Consider the following 19869-nt stretch of genomic DNA (forward strand, 5'->3'; position numbering starts at 1 on the left):
GAAAGTGATGCAAGGAAAACATGTGGGGAGGTAGAAAGGAGGAGGAGAAAGTGTTTGAAAGTGGCACTGACAAGAGTAAGGAAAGATGAGGAGAATAGAGAAGAGGAGGAGAAGGAAGAAGTAGAGTTGCTGTATATTTAAAACTTCAAAAAAAGGAGGCAGAAGAAATAAATGCTGCCTAAGTCACCTCCTACTTTGGCACAAAAAATGGAAAGTGATTCACTTTGTAGGTCAAAGCAATTTAGTGCAAAACATTTTAACAGGAAAGGGACAATTTTATCATCAAATTTGATTGATATGACTTTATAGCTTTGGCAGAAGGTGTTAGAGCCATGTTAGAACAGAGTGTATGGTGTTGAATAAAAGTGAGGGCAATTTAATTTCAATGTGCAAAGTCAGGAAACTAATTGAATTTCACCTGTTGTACATTGGATCTGCTAAGTGGGACGACAGTAGGAGACGGGAATTGTGTGTTAATGTATGAATGTGACGCAGGGAATACAGAGTTTGCATGGATAAATAGACGGTAAAGACATGCTGCAACATTGCAACTAAAATACTGATTTGCCCTGCAGTTCTCTGGCACCAGACTTAAAATAGTTGTGATAGACTTGAGCGAGTCTAAGGCCAAAGAGGTAAAGTGGTGCGTTTAGGTGGGATTATGTCCGATGTGAGAAATGAGAGTAGATCAGATAATCAGAGGCCAACCTGAACAAAAAGGTTTGGAGCTCAGCCATGAGAGCTGAAACTCACTCAGTTACACACACACACACACACACACACACACGAACACACACACACACACACACACACACACACACACACACACAGCAGTACATAGGCACTTTCAGTTCCATTTAATTTAAGAGTAATAATCTCCTGTAGACTTTGGCGGCCATATTGAATTTACATCACACTTGGGAGAAGAAACTAAGCAGAGGAGCACATTTGCCTGTCTGCTAACTCTGCATTACTACTGATACTGATCTATAGCAAGATGTATATTAATCAATTCACAGATTGCCCAATGAAAAAGTGCTAGAAAAACATCGATCTTCAGTTCAAGCACACCTAAATTCACATTTTAAGGTGGTTACATGGATGATATTTTTGCTAGTGGGATGTAATGTTGTGATGGCTTTGCCAACCCAAACCTGGGCACAGAATTCCTTGAGGGTTCTCTGTTTGTAAGAAATATATCTTAAATCAGAACTTTTGTGTTGAAAAAACACTAGTTTGATGTACACAAGGGGATACAACATAACATAAGATAACATTGAAATAACACACTTGTGGAAAAAAGGTCTAATGTCTAAAGTAACTCACAGCCACACACACTACTACCAAGGTTGGATGCCAATTAACAGCACTTGTCAACCCAACAGAATTTTTGTGGTTGAAAAAATTATTTCGCCACCAGGTTAATTTAAAAATAAATGATTTACTTTCACCCAGCACTAGTCTGGTGCATAAATATGACACATGCAGTTGGCATGCAATAACATATTACTCGCATTTCTATAAATGAGTGCATTGATGATTTATTTGCTTCTAAGTTTAAATCCATTTTTGTGAACATTTTATCTCATTCTATTTACCCAACATTTGCAGTTTGCCTACACATGGCATAATGACATCTACGGTCTGTAAATGTTTTAAATAGTTTTATGAAATTGTTATAAAATTGTCTGTAATGTATGGAATTGTTGTGATCTGTGCCGCTGTCTTGGCCAAGACTCCCTTGAAAAAAAGAGATTAGTAATCTCAATAGGATTTTCCTGGTTAAATAAAAAAAATATATATATAATATAATGTTGAAAAAGTGTGATTATAATTATTTGTTTGAATTGCAATGAAATCACTTCAAAAGAAAATCTGTTTGTGAAGATCCCAATCATACTTTGACTCTGTTTTCCTCTCTCTTTTACTTTCTCTCTCACAGGATATTGTTTATGTGTTGGTTGTTTGTCAGCCGACAGCTCTACTAGTGAAATAAAGCTTGTGAAGCATCCAAAAGAATGGGTTATTATCTTTTTGCATCTTGTAGTTATTTTGCTGTGCTCTAATTTCTATCCCATCCTCCCTTCTATCAATCTGTCATGTCAGTCATGACTTAAAAAAACACAGCAGCAAACTTTAATTTAAACAGAGATTTGTTGAGAAAATCTGCTCTTCTTTTTTCAGCATCATGCAGTTTACATAGAGTTCTCTTCTATTCCTATAGCAAACTGTCTCACAGTGGGGACATTGTTTAGCTCGAATTGTCTTGTAGTTTCCTATACAGCATCAAGCCAGATTGATCAGCCATTATTGATGAGAAGCATTGATCAGGCAGTGTATTGATCACACCATTGGTGATTAGGACGTCATGAATAAATGACAGCGGAGTATTGAGCGCTTGACGTTAAGACAAATCCTCTCTGGAGAGGAAGAGCGGAGAGGGAGAGGAGGAGACAGAAGAAGAAGATGATAAAAGTGGGAATATGGGGGAGGTGAAAAAAAGTATAGAGAAGGTGTGAAGAGGAAAAGGGAGAAGGACAGGGAGAAGTGATGAAGAGCAGAATGCTAAACAGATTGGGAAGGTGCAGGGGAAGATGGCTATTCCAGACACATCATGTGAAACTTATCCAAACCCCATTTGTGATTAAGAAATAAATTTGATCCCATTTCCAGGATTAACACTGATTTCCTGCAATACTCTGTGATAAAATCTGCAATAAGCACACCACAGATACAGGGTTGGTTTATGTATTGCCCTTAACATGCCCCCCCCCCCATTTTCAAACATAGCTTTGATGTTGAAAAAATAATCAGTATATACACATTCCCCCAAAGACATATTGAATATGGAATCTTTTCAGAATTTTAAATAAACCTACTGGATGAATTTGTGCTAACTGAGCCACGGGCTGTTTAGTGAGGTTTTAGAGGTTAAAAAGGTAAACACCAAAATAAACTACAGCAGCAATTGGGATCAACTTTTATGTGAGATAATAGCACAAGTTGTGCTCAATAAAGCTGGATGAATGAGGTGGGAGGTAGAAAAGTGGACGAGAAGGGAGAGTACTTTGGCTTACAGGTTCTTGACACTTGTGATTCCTCTGAACGCTTTCCTTGGAACTGCCTGAATCTGGTTCTCGCTGAGGTCTCTGGAGCAAGAGAGAGAGAGAGAGAGAGAGAGAGAGAGAGAGAGAGAGAGAGGGAGGGAGGGAGAGTGACATTAGTTGAGATATTCCAAGCACACAAGATATATGGTCAAATGATAAACAAAACCACAAACATTTGATCTATGCCACACCCAGGTACACACACACACACACACACACACACACACACACACACACACACACACACACACACACACACACAAAGCCAATTACAGTACAAAGGCACAGAAGGAGAAGGAGATTGAAAGAGAGAGAGAGAGAGAGAGAGAGAAAGAGAGAGAGAGAGAGAGAGAGAGGGGGGGGAAGAAGACGATATGACAATTTGGTCCAAAGAGCTTTAAAGACAAAAGGAACAATCAGAAATACTGCTGGCATGATGCCATCTAATGCCTTGGAGTGTGTGTATGGGAGTGTGTGTGTGATTAATGGAGAGGCAGTGATGGGGAAAGCACGTGGAAAGAAGAAAAGAGAGTCAGAAAAAAAAACTGTGTGTGTCTTAAATGTGTGTTTTGTATGATTTGAATGTAAAGGTTTTTCTTTTTTTCTAACTTCAACAACGCAGCGTTACTCTGAAGGAAAAATAAAGATATGTTGAACCCAAAAATACACACACACACACCATCAAACAACATAGACATTTTTTCTCTGCCCCTCTTTCTCTTTAACACACACACTAAATATATCAGAACGTACAACGGGCCTGCTACGTCAGGCTTTTTCTTCCTCCATAATGAATACCAATATGAGCCAAATGATTTTTGACATGACACAACAGCCTGGCCTTAACTCTATTAGTGTTGTTTGTGGGGGAAGGCCTGGCAGGCAAACAAGGTTCAGAAAGCACAATGTAATTAGAGACGTATGAAATATCAGACAAGCTAATCACCCCATATTCCTGATAGTCAGGCCTGAGTTGAACACACACAGGCTCGCATGCACAAACACAGGCAGGCACGCACGCACTCACGCACGCACACATGTTAACAAAGCCAATCAGGGGCAGCACACAAACACAGGTCCATGCAAGCATGGGTTTACTGTTTGACCCACACAAGCACGCATCCACGCACACAAACAATTTTTAAAGACAGACAACAGCAACGCATATGCGCCCATATATATACAGTATACATTGGAGTACACATACTCACACATACAGCCACACGTATATAAACCCTCACATACGTTTACACCGCCTGAATTACAGTCACGCACACAGGAGGGAAATTGGTTGTGCATTATTCCAGAGCCAATCAACTTTTATTAGGGCTGTGAATGTTAATTGGCAGACCGTGCTCGGAAAACAGAAAAGTCATTTCCTCAAACTAACAAGGTTTCATCATTTTTGACGTTTCCCTATAAGCCCTGTGTTTTCTGGCTCATTCCTTTTGTTTGACAAGGGATGAGCGTTTCCCATTTCTTTTTCTCTCCTCAGGCCTTGATTTGAAAAGTATGTGCCTGGCATTGTATACTCTTTAGGCAACAAAAATATGTGCTTTCATGTGTAATTTTGCTCAGCGATTGCGGTAACGAAGGAGCACAAAAAAAGCAAACATGACGGACAGGAATGGCATTATGATATTTTAATGTGCAGCACAACCGGAAAATATTCCTTGTGTTTACACTTTTGTTTTGAAGGTTTTGACACTTTTTGGGTATGGATAGAATTTTCTGTTTGTGTTGCTCCCATGATGAAGTTGACAGAGCAAATAGGAAACAGACACAAAGCAAAGCTCTTATCACTCTTGCACTCCTTTTCTATCCATTCTCTTCATCTATCTTCCTACCTCACTAACTATATTCATAAATCTATCTTGTTTATCTCTATGATCTGCATCTCTTTTATACCACCCTCCCCTCTGTGGACTGCTGACAGAGTGGAAAACGATTACCTAAAAAACAAGAAAGCAAGAGAAAAAAAACATTAAGAAGTCATATTTCAGGAGTATGCAGGAGTTGCATGGCTAATAAATCTTTTATTGTTTTGTTTACCCACCATGATATTTATTTGTTATTGCTTCTAACAGAAGGAAAGCCATCCAAGTCAAATAAAAGCCATTATGAGACTGTGTGAATCTCTGTCGGCCTTTATGACTCCAGCTGAGTGACTGACACCAGCTCCAGGAGTCCACAGTTTAGGCCACCATAATAAAAACTCATATGTCACAAGGCTTGAATTAAGTTTTCATCATACAAGTGGTTGGTGGTTGCCATTGGTGGTTGCTGTTTTAGGGTTATGGAATTTTTTTGGATGACATTTTGGAAGGTGTAAACAAAACCTGTACACCTCATCAATATTTTATTGGAAACTACAAAAAAATAACACATTTGACTTTAATGTGTTTGACAGGATTTAATATGTGAGTGAGAAATGAGATAGTTGCTATCCTTGTGTTAATAGTTAGATAAACTATGTATCAGTCTGAAACCTGTGTGTGTAGTAATTGTTCTAAGCTGCACTTGGCAAGATTTACGAAAAGAAAGGTCCCATCAGCTTGAAACAGAGAAAAGATTTGAGGAAAAATTACATTCTGGTGTGGTCACAGGCAAAACACAGCAAATCACAAAACTGTAAACAAAAAGTGTAGGCTTAACCCAAAAAAGGCCATGGCTGACCATTTTCATTACCTCAATCTCCAACAGAAATACAGACGAAGAAATGTAGGGAGAAAAATGATGTTGTCTTCTGGTCACTTCACGCAATTTCTGAACAGCGGCGAAGGCCATAAAGCCTCTGAAAACACTTTTTTTGAATTAAAAAAACAAATTTGCTCCAACAGATTTAACTGACAGTGGCCTGGAAACAAAAGCAAACAATCCAACAACCGTCATCACATTATGATTCAATTGTTGCTAAAAGACAGGCAGGATATGTCTTCATGTAGGACCCCATTACACATAGTAGGAAGCTGATTGAAAAGATTTATCATTCATTCAGGGTCTTCAATGTTTAAGCAGATGTCTCTGGCTGCCATTTGGCACAATTTTGATATGACCCTTTGTACTGTCAGATATTAAAAATATGTTTTTACTGATATCATAAAGTATTGTTCTTGTCACCCCTTCATCATCTAGAGCTACGTTATGTTTTCAAGTGGACAGTCCTCCTCCTCTCTCTGTGAGTCATACCTGCTGACCTTTGAGTAAAGCAAAGGCCATCACCAACAGGGGATTGGCCTCGCTGAATGACCAACACACACGCACGCACGCACGCACGCAAGCACACACACACACACACACACACACACACACACGGCTCAATTGGTTAGCTGGATAGTTTGTACACCAGTCTCTAGCTATTTGCTTCCACAATTCCTTTATTGGATTTAGCCGTTTTGGTCCTCCTCTATTGCCACTGCATTTGAGGGAGAACGCAATTAATCTCCTGAAAAATCTATTAAAGAGACGGATAGCTGTTTGAATTATACATTAGTTCTATTAGGATGACAAATTCTGTAAATTATAGTGTTCCTGATTATGAAAACAACTTCAGATCTTAAAAAAAAAAGAAGAAAAAAAAGAACTGGATGACAAGACAAAGAACGCAACAGTAAGCTAAGTTTAGTATTTCTGGGTACAGTGAGAAAATAAAGAAGAGGAAGAAGAACAAGAACAACAACAACAACAACAACAAACAGCCGAAGAAATACATCTTCCATTATCCATTCCATATTGGTAATGGCGTCCTAAGAACTTTATAATTACATTTTGACCAAATGTCTTCCAGACCTTTCTTTTTTACCACACAGACCCCCCACCCTTGGTTAATGTTTTCCCAGCCAAGGCTTCTCCTCTCTGGGCATGTTGGATCTTCGTGCCCCCTAGAAATCTAAAGGGATTGAGGATGACAGCAAGATCTTTTTTGGGTTGGGGTAGTGGTCCTGTTGGTGTGTGAGGGTGTGTTTGTGTGTGTTTGCTTCCGGCAATCACCTCCTCCATATTAAGTTCCATTATTCATGTGAGGAGAATAATAACACTTGCCAGGTCACCCTTTGCCACTTCGGATATTACTGTTAACCCTTTAAAACACACAGAAACACACACACACACACACACACACACACACACACACACACACACACACACACAATGCTAAACATTGCCTCCTGGGATACTGGTCTTAACCCTTTACAAACACACATTGTGCATGCAAACACATTTGTATCTCCATATGCCTCAGCAACGCACATGGAGACATAAAAACAGAAACAGATGCACATACATCTATGTTTTTCCCTCTTTCTAACATACACACATACAAAATTAACTTTTCTCCTAAGATATCTCACGCTCCACTTTTTGTGTATAACAGTAGACACCAGATATTAGATGAATCCGCCCGCCCTCAGGCTCGCTTAGATATGAACCACGGCAACTCTGTACCATTAACCTGCGAACGGGGGAGTGGAAACAGGCTTGTTTGATTTCATATGACTTTGTGTCATACGGCTTCACAGGAGGTCTCAGTTTGACAAAGATGACAAGGAAGGCGGCAAAGGTGTGTATCTGTGTGTCAGGTAAAATTTGTTTGTCTCGGCGTGAAAGCAACAGTAGGCAAGTGAGATTGTATGGGTGAGAATGTATGCATCTTTGTGTGTGTCTCAGTGTGTGTCTTTTATTGAAAGAAGACTAACTGTAGTGGAAAAAAGAAAACGAGATGACCCTTGGCTAAGCTCCAGGAGGAAAACTGAAGGAGAGGAAGAAAAGGGATAGAGAAGGAAGACAGAGGTGGCACAATTTCATTTTTGAAGCCTAAGAGACCTTTAATGCTGAGCTCAATCCTCACACTTATTTTCTCCCTGTCTATCGTATTCTTCTCTCACTTTCTTTTTCCACCCTGCTATCTCACTTTCTCTCTTTCTGTCTGTCTCTTTTTCTCCCCCTTGGGGGCTGTAACTGCATTTAATATGGCTCCATACAGAGAGTAATAAATATCGACTGCTGGCTAGCTCATATTCTCCTTGTTTTTTAAAGGCATTCTACTGTAGGGTAAGAGTAAAGTCATGCAGCAAGTATTACAGTGCTTACGGCCTGTACTGTAATAGTAATTGAAACATCCGAGTAGGTATCTGTAACCTTTGGAACTATTGTGTCCTTTAAGTCTATAAGTGTCCTTTATACCATTTTAATAGTGTTAAGTATGGCCTTTAAGTCACAATAAATACATGGAAAGGCTTTAATGCCGGTGACAGAAGAGTGTTTAGATTTAAAAACTGAATAAGTTGGCCAATTCATGTTTTGGTATTAAGTGGTAAAGACTAATATAAAACCTTACCCTTACTTTTTGTCACATTGCATAAATGAAATGAGAAAAACAAACAAACGAATGAATTTTCCCAGATTACTGGGCGATTACCGCACAGTGAGTGTAGCCTGCATAGGCATGTATTTATATGATCTAATAAATATATATACTATATATATTTACCACATTGCAACAGTAAACAGGGAGGTCTGTTGTTGCAATGTGGCATCTGAGTGTAAATTACTCAAATTTAACCTTTGTATTCTCGGCTCTACTAACTATTATTTTGTTGGGCGAGTTCAAAAAGAACTTATAGCAACTTTTATTCTAACCTTCATTTATCCAAGGAAAACTTACTGACTATAAATGCTGTATTTTGGCAATGCCACAGACATATAACTCCACGCATTCAAAATTGGAACTTTCCCATTACAGCCACGGCCTTCTAGTCTTGGCTGCAGAGTTACTCTATTTGAGTGAGTTCTGATTTGTGCCAACAAACTAGGGGGGAATATATTATCCAACATGCTGGCATTACGTTGCAGACAGTAGTACTGCATTGTTGGTTTGACTCTTTTGATTTCCTCACGTTACACAACTTAAAGTCATTTTTCATTGCCAAATTTTGGTATTGATTTGGACTCTGAAGTAACGATCGTCTTTTGACTGAAGTGGATTCTATCTTCTTTAGTTCTTGTTTAATTCTTCTTAACACTGTGGTTTTAGCATGTGTCTTCCAAATTGCATGAGTTCCCAGGAAGCAGGCTCTTTTTTTAACAGAAAAAATGTAATTTTTATGGAAAATGTTTCAGAAAAACGTACTTTACATCACATATTGCTTTTAAGTTTGTCCTCTGTATCCCGGTGTACTATCATTTAATGGAGGTCACACGGAATGGTCTTCCTTCCCTACTTCGCCCCCTTTTAGCCTTTCTCTTTCCAGTCATTGTAATTTTTCATCAGTCTTTTGACTTGATGCCCTTGCTTTGTCCTGTAACCCCCGCCGCATCCATTCTCCTCCCCTATTCAAACCCCCCACCCTCCACTCCCTGTGATTTAATTAAATGGGCGCATTATGAATAAAAATATTGCCCCCTCTATTGATCATGGTGGACTGGAGGATGACAGCTCAGAGCTCAGGCTGGCTTGGACAGGACGGGACAGGACAGCCACTCTCCTAACTCGTTCCATTACACTGATCTAACTAAGTGTGTGTGTGTGTGTGTGTGTGTGTGTGTGTGTGTGTGTGTGTGCGTGTGTTTGTGTGTGTGTGTGTGTGTGTGTGTGTGCGTGTGTGCGTGTGCGTGTAACTTTTTTCAATAAGTGTGTGGACGGGTGTGTGACTAGAAGTGACATTGTGTAACATTGTGCATGGGTGTGTGTGTGTGTGCAGACAGTAGAGTGCTGTGTGTCTGTGTGTGTTTGCGAGTGAAACAGCCATCGGGGAGCAGTAGCATCTAAATCAAACTAAGCGTTCTCAAAAGCTCTCATGGGTCCTTGCAAATCCTTCGTTAGAGACACACACCTACACACACATACACACACACACACACAAACACACACACACGTTCCTCAAACACCTCCTTTGATACATACACTGCATCAGCATTATAAATGGACATTGTCTGCACTTTTCGTTTCTCTCCCTCTCTTTCTGTCTCTCTCTCCTCTGCTCTTTCCCCTACTCGGCCCATCGCTCTCCGTAAGGCTGTAAGTATCTATTATGTTTTGTCGATACTGTAATTAAATTGGACAGCTTAATGCAATTCTCTGTGATCCATAGGCCTTTATGGATATAAAAGCTTTTCTGGCCCTACGCCCATAAGACGTCCAACAAATTTAGATGAGTTACTATAAGAAAAAAAAATGCTGGAGAGGTTAAGGTAGTGGGGTGCACACATGGTCATTTGTAATTGGCTAATTCACTTTAATGTTCCTGACGCCATTTTGTTTTAATATATTTTCTCATTTGAATTGTCATCTGCAAGACTAAGCGGTATTACTACTCTGCCTCTCTTTACTTCTTTTTTTTTCTTGTTAGTTCCTCCTTTTCTTCTAGTGTTTTAGCTAAGCGATATTGCAGGCTCTTCAATACATTTATGGTCCTAATAAAACTTCAGCAGGAAAGGATCAAGAGAGGACATTAGAATTGACGAAGAGATAGAGGGGAGGGCAGATTAACAGGAAGGGGAAAAAGATAGGAACATACAATAGTGTGATGGATGCAGGGATGGGTGAAAAGATAGATAAGAGACAGACAGATGAAATATATTTCCTTGTCTCTCTATTGGAATAGATTTAGCATCTCACATTTACATCAGTGCAATGTTACTTTCATGCTTATCAACCTTGACCAAATCCACCAAGACCTATAAAACCACACTTAACTGTAACCACGCTTAGGATGCTTTATCAATAATGTAATAATTGTATGCTACGTCAACAAACAGTATAAAATCTAAATTTTAAATTTTGATGCATTCATTTTAAGTAAAACCTGTCAAAACAAAAACTATACGTTCAAGCAAAATAGCTTTACTAGTATTCTATTATACTCATTACTGACATGACAGCAGCAGATGAAATCTTGAATTCTTGGCTTATCTACTGTATTCTGAAGCTGAGCAATTTTCTCAACTCACAGAGGACTTTGTAATCCTTTAATTAAGATTAAAACTTAAAAATCACAAAAAGTGGATTTTACCAGAAGAGTAGGGTAATCTTATCTACTATGTAATATCAAGAGGATGCAATTTTTGTACCAGGATGTTTGATTTTTTACGTCTTTTAAAAACTTGACAAGAATAATAAATCATGTTGGTAACACGGACAGGTTGTGTCCCTGCATTCAACAGATAGTTGCACTCCATTGATACAATGTGTATATATATATATATATATATATGTTGCATCTTGAACTGCAAAAATGACAATGTGTGCTTATTTTATTGGAGGACTCTTTGGATCAAATGGACCGGCATGACAATGATAATGTGTGCTTTGGAATCATGATCTCAAAGTCAAATTTTATTGCAAATTTGATCCTGAATTAAATGTGTGTTTTTTTCCATAAAGCTTCAGACACAGATGCAGTGTACTGATATTTGATTGAGCTTATGCCTGCATAATTGACACCTACTGTAAGTGGAATAATTGCAATGCATCGCAATGCAATACATCTGTATCAAAACGATAAATTTATAATGGATTATCCCGTGTGAATTGAATGATCCTCAGTTTAAAATGGATTTGAAGCATTACGGGTGATGAGCATTTAGGCTGGAAATTCTCCCTCGGAGAAAGGCCAAAGCTCCTTGACTAAATGGATTTGTTCTTTGAGAAATTGTTTCAACCAACATATGGCTATTTGAGAGCCCCTTAGTCCACAGATAGTTGTCTAAACCTCTGATCGGACGTGCCCATCCTGTCTTATCTTAAATGTCTTAAATAAATCCTCATTGGATTAAGAGATTATAAATCAAAGAACCAATTCAAACTAAAAAAAAAGAATAACAATGAAAACAGCCAAGAGCATCATTATTAGAGGAATAAATCCTGTTGTAGGCCATGTGATTAAATCCTTCTCCTAGTAAATGGCTGGGCATTTTGTGAGAGTAGTGCAGCTCATTCATAAATGCTTGATGTAGGAACAGAAGATTGGTGCAACAGAAGTTTGCCATTAGGATAAGGATGAACCTAACAACCCCTGTTTTTTTCATAGAAGGAGAGATGGACATGTTTGAAAGAAAAAAGGTTGTTAGAGAGACAAAAATGAGGAAAGAGGCACGAGGAGAGGAAAAGAGGAAAGACAAGGGTTGACAGGAGGCAGGTTGAAGTATTAAAGCTGGCAGGTGATGGAGGGAAAAGGGGTGAAAGAAGTAGAAAAGGTAAGTTTAAGTAAAGGATAGAGGGATGAAAGGGGTAGAATGGAGGTATGGAGAGAAGGAGAGGAGGCGGTGTGATTAAGGAAGCTGACTGTGGCGTTTTGCCTATCTAAGCATCTGGGGAGCAACTCCACACCCATAAATAATACGCCACAAATTAACAGATTGGACAGAAGGAGGGGACTGCTGGAAGTGTGTGTGTGTGTGTGTGTGTGATGCAGACAGGGAGTGCTTCTATGCTTTCATGCATGCATGGCACTGAATCTGCACTACTATATACATTGTGTGTTTTGCGTGTGTGTGTGTGTGTGTGTGTGTGTGTGTGTATATAGGCTATACATATAAGGCATTTCTCTTTATTCTGATCGATCTCTCAGCAGGTCAGTGTTGTCAAGGTTACTGCAGGCCTTTTGCCAGTGGGTCAATTAACTTTTAGCAAAGAAACAGAACAGTGCAGGTGCCTCTAGCAGTGAGAGGATGGTGATGAGATGAAATGAGACAATGTGTGTGTATGAAAGCCAGGAAAGCGAGAGCAAAAAAAGCGCAGAAAGTCTTTGTTGTCTCTGTGTTTGTCAAATAGCTCTATGGCCTTGCTTGATGCTGAAAGAATAATACAATTGAGGGTACGATGCGGGCAAATGTGAGTTTGAGTCCAGCAAGATGTAAGAGAGTTAAGGCTCCTGTGTGCCGAAGATGATATAATGTGTTCCCTTCTGAAGGTTGACACTATGTCACTTTTGTATTGATAGAAGTTTTCTTAAATCACTTTAAAAAGTATGTGATACTAAATATCTGAATGTTGTTTACAAATAAGTATTCATACTTCCTGGTACTACAACAGTGCTCTAGCATTAAAAATGTTATGCTGAATGAATTTAACCTTTTGAACTTTGGGCTTGTTTTTTACTGACTTAGCTAGCTATGTATTGTTATTTAAGATTCAATAGGCTACTCAGAAATGCCATGATTTGGCATTTTGTGTTCTACGCCGCCCAGTTTAACACAATTTTGTCCAATGTGTCTCGTGAGATATATTTGCATCATTAAAAGTCAAACAATTTCTATTTTGGATGTTGGATGTACAGACAACAATCAACCAGAATTCCGTGTTTAATGCAAAATGAGTTGAGTTGTTTGCTAAGGAACTAAACCCTAAGGAACTTGCAACATTGTTTAGCTATAAAAATTAAATTAAATCTGCCAACCAGCAAAACAAAATTACAACCCACAGAGCACCAAAGAGGATGAGTCATGTGTTCCCAAAGTGCAGGTGGTTTTCAATCAAGGGAACTGTATGTAATATTTTAAAGGCAACAATCAAGAATGTTCATCACATAATAGGATTAGAATTACTAGCACTAAAATGTTTGAAGGAAAATTATTTTCAGTGTAGTTTTCAAACTTAATAGATTTATTCACAACATTGGCAATAATGTTATCCCATCCAGCGTTTTTTAAGAACAGTTGAAGAATATAAAAGTTACAACTGTTGCGTTTGAAACTACTTAATGCCAAGCTCCTCATACTACCCCCTCATGTCTGAAAAGTATTCTCAACATTCTTCCGGGGTGTTTCGTAACGCAGTAGTGAAGCTAATGCACAGAGAGAAAAGAACGCTTTTTTACCATGGTTTTATCTGTCTGAGTGTACTTGGTGAAATAAAGTGATAGTGATGGCTAACAGAGCAGACTGTCAACCTTCCTTCCTATGCAGCAGTAGGCTAATTCCTCTGACAGACTGTCTTCAACAATAGCCACTAGCTGCTGTCTAGCCTGAGGGCCTGTCTGGTTTAGTGTGGGTGTGTGTGTGTGTGTGTGTGTGTGTGTGTGTGTGTGTGTGTGTGTGTGTGTGATATATATACAGAAAAAGAGAAGTTGGGGAGATGGAGGGAGAGAAAGGACTAAAAGAGACAACCAGGGAGCAGGATGACACTTATGTGTGTATGTGAGTGTGTGTGTGTGTGTGTGTGTGTGTGTGTGTATGGTTACTATGCTGTCTCTTGGCCCTAATCTCTTTAGTAAGCCCCATGATCCAGTTAGAAACAGTGAGTGGCTAATGTCAGGGCTAACTGGAAGAGAGGGCTCCATGTGAATGTGTGCTTAAAATTTTTTGTGTGTATGCCTTACACTGTATCCACATCCTCGTTGACACTGTCATGGTCCAACTCTAAGAAAACTCAAGTGTTTGTGTACTGGTTGAATACATGTTATCGTGCCGGCAACCATATCCACTTCCATGTATGTGTGTTTATGGTTTACTGTGTGTGTGTGTGTGTGTGTGTGTGTGTGTGTTGCAGGGTGTGTCTGAAAACCAGCAGTGCCCATTAAGGCTGAGAGATTAAATGAGTGGATCCTGATTCTGCGTTATTGTTCTTCTCCAGCAGGCTTTCTCTGTAGTTTGTAGAAAACAGGACAGGTGCAGGAAATGGATATTCAGTTAATTTGTTGTGTCAAATCAAGGTTAAAAAAGAGAAAAACACAACTAAGTATTGCAAACTGGGATTATTCCGGTCGTTTTTTAAGAAGATCAGCAGAAGTAATGTTGCAGTAAATTACTGTATCAATTGCAAAAAGGTAAACTTGTAAAAACAAAAACAAAAAAAAACACATAAGGCCAAATTACTTCGCTCCGTGTAATATTCACCAAAAATGCATGTTTATTCCGAAGATCTCAGTAATAAAAAAGATATGTAGTTAATGTATATTAGACTACTGATACCTAAAGATATTAAATGAATAAATATGATAGATAATCTAAATGCAACCATGTTCACATTACTGTACATCTTGGGTAAGAACAACACTTCCTCGTGAATCTCAAAACCACTATCATGAATTATATATGAGATACTTTTATCAATCTGATCAAGTCATTTTGAAAATAAAAGACCACAGTTTCATTCTTCTGCTCTCCGTCGTACTCGTATACTGTATTTATTTTTTTAAATTGTGGGCCAATGAGCCTCAAATGCTAAGAGGTATTATCTTGGTACAGGGTGGTGTTTAATATATGGTACATTTAGCACAGCATGTAGATGAATGTTGTAAATGTGCTTGAGGCTGTCGTGGCATGATTAAAATGGACGTGGTGATCAGCAGTTTTGTCACAGAGGGTAAAAGTACAGCTAACTCACCCGCTGCCATAATAAACGATAAGACGCTGACACAACGGGAATGATGAACACTCTGAACTAATGGCCGCTCTCTCTCGCTCACACGCATGCATAAATATAACCAACTCTTTTAGTTTTTTTCCCCATCTATGCCTGTCTGTCTTTTCCACTCTTTTAAAACTGTCTCTTTCTCTACAGTCAGTTACAGGACACAACAAAAAAAAGAAAACAACCTGTCCTTCAAAAAATTTACTAAACCATTCCTTCATTCCAGAAATTTCTTCTCCAAAACGCCTCGTATAAAAGCATAGGAGGGGATGTCTTGTGATATGAAAATCATTCATGCCCTGGGGGAATACATGGAGAGGAATACAGGATAGATGCAGACAGATAGAAATTGAACCAAATTCTTCCTTCCCACCCAATCACACTACATCACAAATCACTAGCTCTGCCGCTAATTCAGGTGTGTTACGGTGCACAGGCCTTGGCATATGGTGTGTGTGTGAGCGCATGTGTATGTGTTTGTGTGTAGTGTGTGTATTTGCATATTTGAGAGGAACGGAGGGAGAGAGAGAGAGACAGAGAACGACAGGGAGAGTGCGAGAGAACGAAAAGATGATTTAGGAGTAATGAGAGCCGGTAAAATCATGGTGCCCAGCGGCATTATGGGACTAAATCTAATCTGCTAATGGAGAGGGGGGCATGGGCTGGGAGGGTGATGGAGGGAGGAGGAAGGGGTGAAGTAGGAGGGGGGATAGATGAAGAAGGGAAAGGACAGCAATGGCAGAAATAAAGGTTGAGCAAAGAGGAATGGATGGAGGGCAGGAAGGACAAAAGAAGAATGGAGACATAGAAGAAGAAGAAGAAGAAGAAGAAGAAGAAGAAGAAGAAGAAGATAACTGTAGGATAAATGGCAAAGATGGAAGATGGAGAGACATAAAAAAGTAGAGTGCAGAAAACAAGGATACATAATAGGGAAGAATATAATGGAGAACCAACAGATAATAACTAAAAGAAGATGTTAAAGAAACCAAGGTGAAAGAAGGAGGATTATGAGAATAGTAAAAGAAAAGAAGTGCGATAAGGCTGTATAGAACAAGAAAAGCATATAGATGAAGATGTTGAAAAAACACAACACAATACAAAGGAAGAAGGGGAAATATAAGAATGAAAGAAGAGATAAAGCAAGAATGTGGAGAGAAAAAGGTCAAGGACAAAGTGAAAGGGTGGGAGGTGAGTTTAAAGTGGGACATGTTACGTGTGTGTCAGTGTGTGTGTGTGTGTGTGTGTGTGTGTTTGTGTGTGTGTGTGTGTGACAAATAACCTGGGGTGGAGGAATCCAGAGAGCAGGGCCCTGGAGAGCACAATCAGCAAATATTGCAATCACGTGGTGTACAAAATGCTCTCTCTCGTTTATTCGTGCACACACGCATGCACCCACCCACCCACCCACGCACGGACACACACACACACACACACACACACACACACACATACACACAAAAGTATGCAGACTGGCGAAGTTTGCACACTACATACATGACGTACATGCAACCCAAACACCATCCCAATTGTTGCTCTTTCTGCCACACACACACACTCCGCAGAAGGCAGCCATTGAGAGGTAATTGCCACAGACTGTTAATGTTTTCCAGGATAAAACTACACCAATCTTTACAAGGACGGGCTAATTTCACAACTTTATATCGTTACCTCAACAAAATGGCTGACAACCGCATTACAACCACTCCAAAGAAATACAACGGATAGGATACTAGAAGTAGATGTTATTTTATACACATAATTTTGAGGCTTTTTTCCAAGTAGGGCCACCCAAACTGAAGATGCCGTGTAAGTGCATTGCGCAAGGTGCTCTGACAAAAGATTTCTCCAATTGTCTTTTCAATGTAACACTTTTTTTTGTAGTAAGAGGATAGCATTAGAGCTACAGCAATTAGTTGATTCATAAAAAAGTCTTTTGACAGAAACGTCATAATCGATTCATTAATTATTCAAGCAAAAATACCAAAGACGGATGGTTGAAACGTTAGTTGCAGACCGCATGTTGTTTTGCAGGATTGTAATGCGGCAACAGGTCTTGAAGGGCTCAGAAAGAGCTTATGATCACTTACCAGCAAAAAATCATTGGGGTCATTCTCAAATAAGAGTCATCTACTACCTTTAAAAATAAATCTGATCTTTAAATCATATCCTCTTAATCGCATGGATCTTTTTATGTAGATCATGTCAGGCTGAAACTCTCCAGTGAAAGCAAAGTAAAATCACCTCATTCAGGCTGGGTGGCCAGCTCAGCAGGGAGGAAAGCGATTGTCAGATTTTAGTGTATGCACTGTATCATATCATATTATTGTAAATCATTTTTATGACTCATGTGTCTGTGATCATTTGGGTTTATAAATACAATCTGCAGTTGGAAATTGAACCTTGGGCCGCAGTGGTAAACTCCTACACGGGGTTGAAATCCAGACACCCTGTGAAGCTTCACCAAAACCTCAACAATCTATGAGCAACATAAACTGAGCGGAGCCACATGGCAACTCCATTATCTTGATGGTAAACAGGACCCCAGCTCTGCAAATAACAGTATCTAAGATACGGCATCAACATACAACAACTAGCTAAGAGGTCCAAAACATACACCACTCAAGGTATTGTATTGGTGCATTACTGACAGCCCTTTACCAAAGAAAAGTGAACTTAAACACATTAAATGTAACTCCGTCTCTTAAATTACTCATTTCTAAGTTGAACGCTATGAAAAAAAAGGCATTACCCAAAAACACTTTCAATCAAGAGTGTAGAAAATCAAGCCAAAACTCCCTATAGATCAGAGTTAGATGCAAGGCGACCACACTGGAAATGATACTAAACGGCAGCTAGATACAATGTCAAGCACCGTCTTGTGTTTAGCTATTTCATTTACAGGTCGGTAAAAGAAAACACAGATGCAACATTACACTGCAGCTTAGGCAATTACATCAAATTACATTGAAAGTCTGCAGTGGCTCATGTGTTTATGAGGTAATGTATAGTTTCAGTTCATAAGATTGTAACTGCGCTCCCTTACTCATTCAGGCTGCAGGCACGGCGCTGCAATCAAATAGCCATTACAGTGTTGAATGTTACAGCTGAGGCAAAGCAGATGAGGAAAGAGATCGGGTCAAAAGCACGGCTATTGAATGAATTATGAAAACAAATCTTGGTGTCTCTTATTTGAATAGGAAAGCTGACTAAAAAACACTTTCTGTAGAGGCAATATCTACTTATGTGCAATATTTACATAGAAAAGAACTGAATGCGTTTAAAGACGCCCAGTGAAAATTGAACAACAGCCAGCAGGTAGGCAGCCTGTATTAGAGCATCTTGACTGGAAGAAGAGACCAAAAGAGGTTCCAGACAGTAGATGGCGCTGTAATGCTTCTCTATGCTTATTTCTCAGCACAATCAATGCATTTAGATCACTATCACACACTCTGGATGCTCATCAAATCAATACCTGCGGATTACTGGCACACAGACACTACCCCTCCTTTGAGGGCATTTACAGACACTCTGTCACTGTAAACCTCACAGATTGAAGAAAATGGAATGATAACCATTTCCTGTCCTGGTGAACTTTCAAAGCAACATCTACTACCTACGTACTCGCTAGAACCCACACTTATTTTTATTTGATTGCAGCAAGGATGGCAGGAATAAAGATTCTTCTTGTTGCAAATATTATGTCATGACAGAGAGAGTGTGAGAGAGTAAATGCATCTTGTGTCTTTTCATTTAAACCTATTGTCATTTATATTATATTTATGTTTTATTGGATTGGGTACACTGAAAAGGAAATCAAATAAAATGTTGCATAATTTCCCTATTCCCCACTAAATGCACTCCAAAGTTGTCGCTGCCAAACATGAATCGAGCTGACATGTTGTTTATTGAGTGGACTGATTTAAGGCAGAGTTCGCATAATCAGGGGAAATAAAGAAAGAAAATGGACATCTGCATTTTTTCCTTTTTCTACACCTGTTGTGTGTCCTCTAAGTACATCCTTTTTTCCTTACGTCTGTCAGTCTGCCGGTGGTGTCTGTCTTTCTTCTCTCTACAAAGAAGAAAGACAGAGACACTGGAAGGATCTGTGAATCATTATCCTCTGCTCACCACTGACAACAGAGACGCTAATAGGCTCCCAGCAGGGAATAAGTGTGTGTGTGTGTGTATGTGTGTGTGTAAGAGAGAGAGAGAGAAAGAAAGAGAAAGGTTGTGTAAAATAAATGTTTGTACATACAGGTTCTTCATTTTCCATCATGTTTCTTTTACTACTGTATGTGACTGTTTTTTTGTGTGCACCAACTCTAAACATGTTCGTCTATTGGCGGTTTTCCACTGCGTGGTATCTACTCGACTCGCCTCGGGTCTACTCGCTTTTTTTGGTTTTCCATTACG

At 39.2% G+C, this 19869-nt stretch overlaps 1 protein-coding gene across 1 annotated transcript in view; it reads right to left on the reverse strand.

Annotated features, from left to right (window-relative positions):
• slit3 (slit homolog 3 (Drosophila)) overlaps positions 1–19869 on the reverse strand; it is a 231777-nt gene that overhangs the window by 101167 nt on the left and 110741 nt on the right. Inside the window, exon 5 of the mRNA XM_034883388.1 lies at positions 3078–3149. Within this exon, the coding sequence (XP_034739279.1) occupies positions 3078–3149 (72 nt within the window). The remainder of the gene's footprint in view (positions 1–3077; positions 3150–19869) is intronic.

The sequence above is a fragment of the Etheostoma cragini genome, chromosome 10 (genome assembly GCF_013103735.1).
Source record: "Etheostoma cragini isolate CJK2018 chromosome 10, CSU_Ecrag_1.0, whole genome shotgun sequence".
Classification (NCBI taxonomy): Eukaryota; Metazoa; Chordata; class Actinopteri; order Perciformes; family Percidae; genus Etheostoma; species Etheostoma cragini.